At 32.5% G+C, this 10050-nt stretch overlaps 3 protein-coding genes across 3 annotated transcripts in view; 2 read left to right on the forward strand and 1 right to left on the reverse strand.

Annotated features, from left to right (window-relative positions):
• The window catches only part of LOC107188003, a 132092-nt gene extending 126561 nt beyond the window's left edge, over positions 1-5531 (reverse strand). The window contains exon 1 of the mRNA XM_015576217.1: positions 5513-5531. The gene's annotated coding sequence lies outside the window, so the exon portion shown is untranslated. The remainder of the gene's footprint in view (positions 1-5512) is intronic.
• LOC107188005 (viral IAP-associated factor homolog) lies at positions 3892-5308 on the forward strand. The gene is made up of 5 exons (XM_015576218.1): positions 3892-3973; positions 4183-4318; positions 4399-4627; positions 4700-4908; positions 5004-5308. The coding sequence occupies exons 1-5, from the start codon at positions 3971-3973 to the stop codon at positions 5138-5140; spliced, it is 714 nt and encodes a 237-aa protein (XP_015431704.1). The 5' UTR covers positions 3892-3970; the 3' UTR covers positions 5141-5308.
• Positions 5532-6464: 933 nt separating the features above from the next.
• Positions 6465-9199, forward strand: LOC107187979 (asparagine-rich zinc finger protein AZF1-like). Its single transcript, XM_015576189.1, has 5 exons — positions 6465-6908; positions 7032-8002; positions 8497-8573; positions 8814-8943; positions 9043-9199. The coding sequence occupies exons 1-5, from the start codon at positions 6465-6467 to the stop codon at positions 9197-9199; spliced, it is 1779 nt and encodes a 592-aa protein (XP_015431675.1).
• Positions 9200-10050: the final 851 nt, after the last annotated feature.

Consider the following 10050-nt stretch of genomic DNA (forward strand, 5'->3'; position numbering starts at 1 on the left):
TCACGGCGACAATGAACAGAAAACGATACGACGTTCGTAATGAATAAAAAACGACCAATATCACATATATATAAAATTACCCTACATAGTGTTATTAACAGTTTCGTTAAACTGTTAATTGTTCCGAATGATCAAGAAATTTTGTGTCATATCTGTAACTTGTGGCTACTGAATAAAATGTCAGAATGAATTATATGAACAATTTAAAAATTAGTGAATAAATGTAAGTCACTTTTATAAATAGGCAACGAGACAGTTACTGGAGTTTCTGACGTATAAAATGTACGTAATAAATAATTTAATTATAACTAACAATATATGTGTAATTCTACAATATAGATCTAATTATACAATATGGATAATCCATTGAGACACCTAACAATTTTTTTTTACAAAATTCATAAGAAATATAATATATTTTTCAGTGCATCCTCAACTTAACTACATAATGTAGGTATCGATTATCATGACTACCAGTGTAATGGACTTGCAGTAAATATTTACAGTTTTCAATCTGTAATGGAAACGATCTTCTTCTATTTACACATCCTTTAATGAGAAAGCGTGTTCAAAATTCTAAATTAAACAGAGATCGTCGAAATTAAATTGCCAATTATCTCGTACTAACTATTTACCATTTTTGTCAGGCTTAAAAACAGAATTGACAGGCTTGATCATCACTGCGTAATTTGAGGAAAGAAGGTCAGAGAACTATCGATACCTTACCACAGAGCAGATATCAGTTCGACGAAAGAGCTGACCACGAAGTTGTGGTAAATCGGAGGGTGAACTAAAGCCAGACAATGCAGGCGAGATATTTACGCATTCGCAATTCTCCGGAAAGGGAGATGCGAGGAGCAACATGATTGAACTCACTGGAACAACCGTAAGCACGAAAGTACACGTGAAGACCTTAAAAAACTTCTTAACTACAACCTATCACGCCATTTTTAACTCCTTTTTCTGAGAGTATTTATGCACTAAATACGGTAAAATAAGAAGTTCACTGGAATTCAATAATGTTTTCAAACTATTAAATGCAATCTATATTGTTGTAAATCAGTATATGCTAATATGAATTTGCATGAACGTTCACTTACTACTTTTAATGTGCAATCAAAGCATAATAAAAAACACTAAGTGCACTTCGAAACTGCATAATATACTATTCTAATGTAACAGATGAATGGAATAGTTTAATTTTAATTTTTGTAATTCTTTGGTAAGAAAAACAATTTTTTAGATGTTTTTTCTGCTTAACTAAAATAGCATATTTACACGTTAACAGGGCAAACCGCGACCGTAACGAACGTTTTGTTCGTAATTAAAGTCGTTTTGATCCCAGCGTGGTAAGTAATGTGAATGACAGAAATTCCTGTGAATCGAGTTGCACACGCCTAAATACAGGGTTAAGTTCCAATCTAGCACGCAACCGGAAACGCGAGCGCCTCGACCAACAATGCTTTCGGAAAAAAGAGAGCGCAACAATGGAATAACAATAACGGCAGACGGGTGCGTGCGATATATGTAGACTCACGCGAGGGAAGCTTTAATCGGTATTTCCTTGTCGTTGGTTCCTATGGTACCAATTTCCCTAAAAACATATCATCATGTTTCTGTAAACTTTCGTCTTCCTTCTAATACAATCTTCGATTCTATTTGAAAAAATTCTTTTTCAACTGCCCTTTGAAGACCGATTATTTTCCTAAAGTCCAATTGTTTCACGAATTTTAGAACAGTGGGTATGTCTCCATGAGAATTATAATGTCTCGTTTTATATTTATTAAAACGGAATGACAGAATAAATTACTTCAATGAGATGAATCCACAGGAATACCTGCACTACATGTTCGTATTGTTTGACAGCCGTTAGAAATAACCAAACATACCCTTAAAAAATCTAAATATTTGTTAAAATGAGTATAACATGAATATTTAAATTTGGTACTCTGAAAAGATTGACTGTTTGGCTCTGAGGACTCGTTAAAACTAATGTAAATAGTAAGGGTGCAATAGTTGGGAATAATAGGAGAGAGTAACTGCAAACATTGCAGAGACATAGTTTTGTGTATACAAAATAATATTCCTTGTTCTATTTTTTTCAAAAATCAAGAAACCAATCATTTTCATTTTTACAGAAGGCATTCATTTTAATCTTGTCCCATCAACACACACAGTACACGCCATTAACGCGTTCAACTGCACAACCGCAACAATTTCTCTCGAGGTTCAGTGGCTTTCAATTAACGAGATTTTAATCGAACCCGATAAAACACGATTCCCGGGATCGGTTCAGAAATTTCTTCCTGCATCATTGACGTAAACAGGGCGGGGTACACGTGTTCACTTTCATCCGTCAGCAGCAACCACGACTGCAGATTTTATGCAATTTGCCAGCGGTCCTCGAAGAAACATGCTTCTTTTATGTGATCCGGCAACAAAGGTCCCCGCCACACAAAGAGTACACGCGACGTGAAAGCACCGTGAAAACGGATTGAGCGTTTCACGGCGTTGCGTGAACGGTTAAGCTTTCCGTACCGTGTGCATTCAACGGAAAATTAATCTGTACGTGTCCCCGCCGAACACCATTTTGCAACCTTCTTTTACCCACCAAAACTTAACACGTCCCCGAACGTTAAAAGACAGTGAAAACGAAGTCGAGGATGAAGGTTCGGTATTATAGAAATGGAGTATTCATGTAAAAGTGTCCATTACTTATTTTAGGTCTGCATATCTTTGTAATTTAAATGGAAAATCGGATTTCGATCGTGTTATGTTTATTCAGAATTTCGCGGTGAATTTAAATGACCGAATGTCAAAACAAAAAATGGAAATAGTGAAGGATCCACGAATCCAAATGCGCGTAAACAACTCAACTGTGACTTTGTACCGTTACGAACAGAAATTATCATTCTGTATGGCTATAAATATTATCGAAGTGATGCCTCAAACTGGTTTTAGGTATTTGGTGCGGGACACAAAACATAGCCGTGGTCCAGCACAGCTGCACGATCAACCGGTTTCTCTGATTACAAGCGACACGGTCTGTACATTGAGCACATGATTCTTGCCGTTTGCATTTGGACTTAGATATAGCCCGACTGGCAAGAATTATTTGAGCTCCTGTACATACAGTACATAGTCAGCGAGTACATTGTAAACACAGAATACGTGTTGGTTCATTAACCGAAATTATTGAAAGACTATAAATGTCTTTAGATTTCTCTAGTTGATTAACGGTTTTTTAATGTTTACATTAATATTCTAGACTATGTACCCTCATCTGCAAACTCGGCTTCCGCTAGGAGGAAAAGGTGGAGCAGAAGAAAAGTCTCCTACCACTTAATAAATTTATTTGAAGTACTGAAATGAATGGTAAACCAAATGTTAATTTGGCATAAATTTCAGTAACTCCTAAAACTAAGTATATAACATTTTTTCCCCTAGCGGAAACCGAGTTTGCACGGCAGTGTATATGTTTAAGTTTTAAATAAAAAAGAAATCTCATAAAACTGTAAATGTAATGTTTAATACTATTAAGTACGGTATCATAATTTGCGAGCTGGAATTGATAGTGTTGAAACGGTGTTATTCCGATTACTACTTGTGCCTTATACACCTGGTCTGTGACAATATCAATGACGTAAAAAACGTTTTAGAATGTCAACGTAACCGCGAGGGGCGCCACCACCTAATGACACGGTTTTTAAATAGAATGGGATTGGAGTGTGAATGCGTCATTGATGATACCATAAATGCACGTGTGTAAGACTACGGGTGTCGATGTGTAGTGTATCTCATTGTAGTGAAACCAAGTGAAACGTGATCAGCTGTCTGTCGGTCACAACTACGTGTATATTATAAGCGATTCTTGTCGCTTAAAACCGTTCAGCACGTCTATCTATTTATTTATACATTGCAAATAAATTTTTTTGCAGTAAGGTTTAGTTCGTAATTGATTCATTTCACTATGGTAAGTTAAGATTTAACTTTTTTGAAGAAGAGGTTATGTTAGGGTGGATCTCTGGTTCCAAATAAGGAATGCCAAATATTACTGAAAATCTAAAATAGTATCAGAAGTATTTACAAGTAACTAAGTGTTAGTAACAGAAGGATTAACATAAATATTCCATTTAATTTTTAGCATTACAAACTTGTCTAACCTAAATTTTGTTAATATAGCAAGATCCAAATGAGGACACAGAATGGAATGATATTCTTAGAAAAAAGGGAATAATCCCTGAGAAAGAAAAGGAAGTTACGGAAGATCAAATATTGGATATTGTGGAAAATACTGTAAATGAAAAAACTGGGCGGGGTACTTCAAAATTTATTTCTATCATTTTATATTATTATATTTCATATGGATTTCTAATAACTATGTATTTCTTTTTTTAGCACCTACTGATTTAGAAGATAAGACGTTGGACGAATTAGATGAATTAGAAGATGAAGAAGATGAAAAGGTACTATTGGAATATCGTCGTAAGAGAATAGCAGAATTGAAGGAGTTAGCTGATAAATCCAAATATGGAGAAATTAAGGACATATCAGCAGAAGATTATGTTAAGGAAGTGAATAATGCTGGAGATGATATTTGGGTGGTTCTTCATTTATATAAAAATGGGTACGATAATTTATTTAATAAATACAAAAATTTGATAAAACACTCTTATATTATCCTAATTATTCTTTTTAGCATACCACTTTGTACCCTTATAAATCAGTACTTATACAAACTCGCCAATAAATTTCCTACAACAAAATTTTTAAAAAGCATTTCAACTACTTGCATTCCGAACTGGCCAGATGTTAATCTACCTACAATTTTTATCTACCATAATGGAAGTATGGTGAAACAAATCATTGGACCAATGGAATTTAGAGGCATGAAACTGACAGAAGCAGGTAAATATAATTATGAATTAGAAAAAATATTTTAAACAGGTAATCTTGTAGTTTTGTAAATAAAGTTGTTAATATAAATGGGCATATTGTCATAGAATTGGAATGGATGTTGGGTCAAGCAGGAGCTGTACCAACAAAAATTACTGAAGATCCAAAGCCAAAAGTCAGAGATGTATTATTTTCTACACTAAGGCCTCAAAATGACGATGTATCTGATGATAATGATTGGTAATTGTATGTATGTTAGGTCACTACACAAACCAACCCGACATTTAAATATTGTAAAGCACAGAACATTTATTTATTTTATCACTGTTATCAGATATACATCATCTTTTGTTACTTTGAAATTTTATTACACCTCATAATCATTCTACCACAATAAAGTATTTTATTATCATATTACCAGTATTCACTTTATAATTTCTACCACATCATTCACACCTTATATATTGTACATACTAACATGTTGATATAAAAATTTGTAAATTTCGATGTCAGTATACACATTTAGGTTACATGTACACATACCATGAATACTTGTCATGACTCAAAAACGTGTTTCATTTGTTAAAAGCAAAATTAAAATTGTAATTCGACTTACGAATACGCGAAGAATGCACAGTACTTTCCATCCTACTTTTTTCTACACTGAATTGAATGTGAAGTGGGTCCTTCAAAATGTTGTCACAGATTTGATTCTAGCATCTCTGACAGTTCTAATTAAACGATTTAAGAATTACTTCATTACAAATGGATGAGTATTACATATTGTTAAAAAAATATTGAATGTCAACAAGTCTTTTACGTGTATTTTCGGCTGTGAGATTCGTCCGTTGTTTCTAAAAGATGTTTACATTAGCATCTTTCAAGGACTTCTCAGGTTTCTTCTTTATCTAAAACATAACCCACGTCTTCCCTGAGGTTTAACAGGCTAGTTTAAGTTAGTTTACTTTGGACTGTTGATTAAGACGGTACGTGATGTCACTCGGTGATTGTAAAGTTACATTTAAAAATTTGTATATTCACACGAACAATGCTTTAAAAACGTAAAAAGATATGTATCATCCGCTCTCGTATTTTCACACAGTTTAGATATAATATTTCTATCGGTTTACTGTAATAATTGGTGCACAAGTTTAAGAGACACAGAAGGCACATGCGATTTCCATTCAAAGTATCGTCGTCGGCTTCGACAGAAAAGTTAGGTAAGCTTTAGATGCAAAAACTGATTCGTCAAAATCGCAGCAATGCAGTAGAATTTAATTTCTAAAAACACAATACCAAATTAGTGTTTACAAATTCTTTAATATCCTTTTTGTATTCCAAATAATTTGTGATTTATATAAGATGTCTTTGTTTTTGTTTACGTGACGAAATTTTTAAAGTAATTCTAATGATAAATATAAAAAGATGAAACCATATTTCTTTTTAAATAATTCTTTTTTATCTTATATATTGTAGCCCTAATGAGTGGTACGAAATTAAAAAAAGTGTACTTTTAATTAAATAAAATTCGTGGAAAAATAATTATAACACTTACGGAAAAGATAAAAATGTCCGAGAAAGAGGGTGGGTTCATTATTGTTGATAATAATGGTAATTCATTGAATTTGGAACATGAAAATTTGGAAAATGTTTGTACAAACACAGTTATGTTGCCTGGAGAAGAAAATAAAATGAAATGTTTTGAGGAACTTAATAAGAATAAGAAAAAGAGGAAACTTTGGAAAACAAATAATGGTGAAAGCAATTCAATTTACAATGAAGTTCCTAAAGAACAATTTAGTGCGTATACTAAAGTATCTACTCGTAGAGTTCCTAATATCTTAAAAAATAATATGAAACTACACACAGCTACTAAAACAGCTCCAAATGAAACGAACTCAGGCTTTAATCATATAAACTCTCCTTCTAAAAGAAATTGTATTAAAAGAGAGGGCGAAAGATCATCTCACAGACGAAAACAAGAACACAGTTTTATGGATGTATGGCAGGAAGTACCTAAATGCATTGTTAATTCCATAATTGATAAAAAAGAAAAGTCAGGAACTTCTATGAAAAGAAAGAATCCAAGAAGACAGAATAAGAAAAATGATATGGCTATAGAAAAAAATGTGAAGAAAGAAAAATCATTGTTTCCAAAATCACATGATATATCTACAGAATTCATCCCTGAGTTCGATGTTTCCTCTTTGCAAGAGACTGAACCGAAAAATTTACAAGATTCAATTGATTTCTCAAGCAATGAAATATTCAGTAAATTTAATTATGAACTTTGTGGTGTTAACAACATGAGTGACTTTACAGACTACACAACGGACTTAAATGAAACCTGTAACTCATCCATTACAATCTATGATAGCAGTATATATGAAAAGAAACTTGATGTAAATGACAATGAAATAGATATATGTAAGACATTCCAGAGCTCCTTAATGAATATTAAACATAATGAGGAAGATGTATCAACAGCTCAATATTCAACAACCTCAGAGTATTGGGCCAACTACTTATCACAACTTAATGATGAAAATCCAAACTGTTCATCGGATCTTTGTTGTGGTTATTGCCTCGAAGACTATACTTTTCATAGAGTAGTAAGCAGTGGAGCAAACACCAGTACCACCATGAAAAATAAAGTTTTATCAGAAACTATTGATGGGAATTCAGTTACTAAAAATAATGACATAAATTATCAAAATAACTGTGATTGTTCGAGTTCATATATTACAAAAGCTGATGTGTGTTCAACTGCTGCTACTTTAACAGAAGAGTACAGTGCTAATAGTTCATATTTGCTCACAATTGATTCCAAAGTTTGTCCACAAAATGTATTAGAAAATACTGAGTCATCCTTCACAGAATCAATCATTTCTTCTAATGAAGAAGATACTAAAAAAGAGATATTTAAGGAGCCAATTGCAGTTAAAGAAAAAGAATATAATACATCCAATGAACTCAGTAGTGACCCTTTTTTTGAGTCTCGTGTAGATTCTGTTTTTCAAAAGTCTGAAGATAGTATGGAATTCCAGTATCATACAGATGCATTACAAACTCAGATGTTTGCCGAAGATAACACAATTGGTGAAGAGTAAGTAACTCATGTGTTATACAATCACGTGTCACAATATTTATATTTTCATTTCCAAATCAAATATATTAAACAGAAAGTTTAAGAAATTAATGATTTAGTAAATAAATTTATTAAGAAATTAGTAATACAACATTATGTAGAATTTCTTTATACAGATCGCATCAGATCAGACAGCAATAAGTAATGCACTATTTTCTTACTCAGATGCCAGTACAATTTAAATTCACTTCATCTTCCTACCTCTGTACTTAACAAAAATGGCATAAGATATTCAAGAATAATAACATAATATGTAAGAAAATCATATGATTCCCTTGAAAACAAATGTTGAATATAGGACAAAAAAAATAGTAACTGAAAAAAGTACAACTAAAAGTTACATTGTTCAATAACTAAATTTTATTTCATTGGGTGTTCAATACTTTTTTAAGTATGTTTTGAGCTATCCCTACCCATTGTTGTACTACGTAAAGTATGAAACATGCTTGTAGATTCCAGTGTTTGCTATGTCCTCTAACATTTTCTTCAACACGTACAATGGCGATACACCAGGCTGGAGCACACGGAGGTAATGTAAAATTTGTTTCGTAGCAAAACTCGTACCCCCACGAGCAAACTCGGCTTCCGCTACGGGAAAAAGTGGCGGAAGAAAAGGACTTTCTACCACTTGGAAAAATTTATTTTAAGTCTGTAATAAATCTTAAATCGTAAGAACGTGGTAGGAGGCCCATTCCCTACGCCACTTTTTTTCCTAGCGGAAGCCGAGTTTGCACGTCAGTGTACAACTTATTACCGAATATTTTTTCAGGTACGTACATAATACTTTGCGAAAGCTGCGGTAGGCTTTTCAATCGAAAATATCATTTCAATAGGCATTTTATTCATTGCGGTCGCTTAAAAGAGCCTTACAGATGTGACATGTGCATGAAAAAATATAGGTAAAAAGAGAGGAGAGAGGACGGCTGCCCTGCAGCATCTTCGATCCTCAAAAATTTCGATAACGTGTCAACACCACTGACGGGTCTTTGGTTTTTCAGACACAAATCATCCTTAGTTCATCACTTAAAGCTCACTCACCACGTTCATTACGCTCGCAATCATTCGACAACATTCACATGTAGCATATGTAAGAAAATCTATAGTAAGTTCGGCGCTTTTGAGAATCATATGAAACGACATAAAAACAAATGGTAAGTCAGGATTCTACGTTAAATAATTCCTCTTTATTAAATTTTGTTTGTTTTTTCTTTTTTTTTTTTTAGAATAACTTATAGCGTAAACTTTTTGTTTGTTTGTGGAATTCTTGCGCGGGATTATAGCAATAAAAAATACTAAACAAAGGTACTATCATCAAAGAATTATAAAGTATAAGTATTTTCGATTTATGTTACTATATTCGTTTCTGATGTTACTGGGATATGTTATTTTGATATCATTTTATGTGTAGCAATATTCTAGTGATATTATTTGTACAACTCTTCACTCATGAATTTAGAAGAGCAGTTGTTTATAGAATACGACGATTCCTTTGATGGACTTACACATTTAATTTTTGACGGTACTTACATTGATGTTTATTTATTTTTATATATTTTATTTTTGATTACATTATATTTGTTATTAAGTTATAATTAGATGTTCCTATATGTTTTTTAACAAACATTGACAAATACACAGTATTAATAAATCATAGGTGAAGACTTCGTTAAGTTATTAAATATAGTAAGATTTGAGAAATATAATAAATATATTTTTGTATCTAAGTAAGGGCATTTTGATTGAATAATTCGTCAGTGACGTAAAACTCCCGGTTGTGTAGTTGCAGAGACTTTTTAGTATTTTTACAATAAGTTACATAAACAGTGTTGATTTGACAAGAATGTAAAACTCAATGTTGTTGTTTTCTAGTAAATGTACATATGCAATTGCATATGAAATAATAAGTTAATTCATTAACTTTATTTGGATCGTAGCTACAACACAAATATGTTTGTTAATTTAATATGTCAAATTTGGTTTATATTTATATATTCCGATAATTAAAT

Source organism: Dufourea novaeangliae, unplaced genomic scaffold (genome assembly GCF_001272555.1).
Source record: "Dufourea novaeangliae isolate 0120121106 unplaced genomic scaffold, ASM127255v1 scaffold109, whole genome shotgun sequence".
NCBI classification, from domain to species: domain Eukaryota; kingdom Metazoa; phylum Arthropoda; class Insecta; order Hymenoptera; family Halictidae; genus Dufourea; species Dufourea novaeangliae.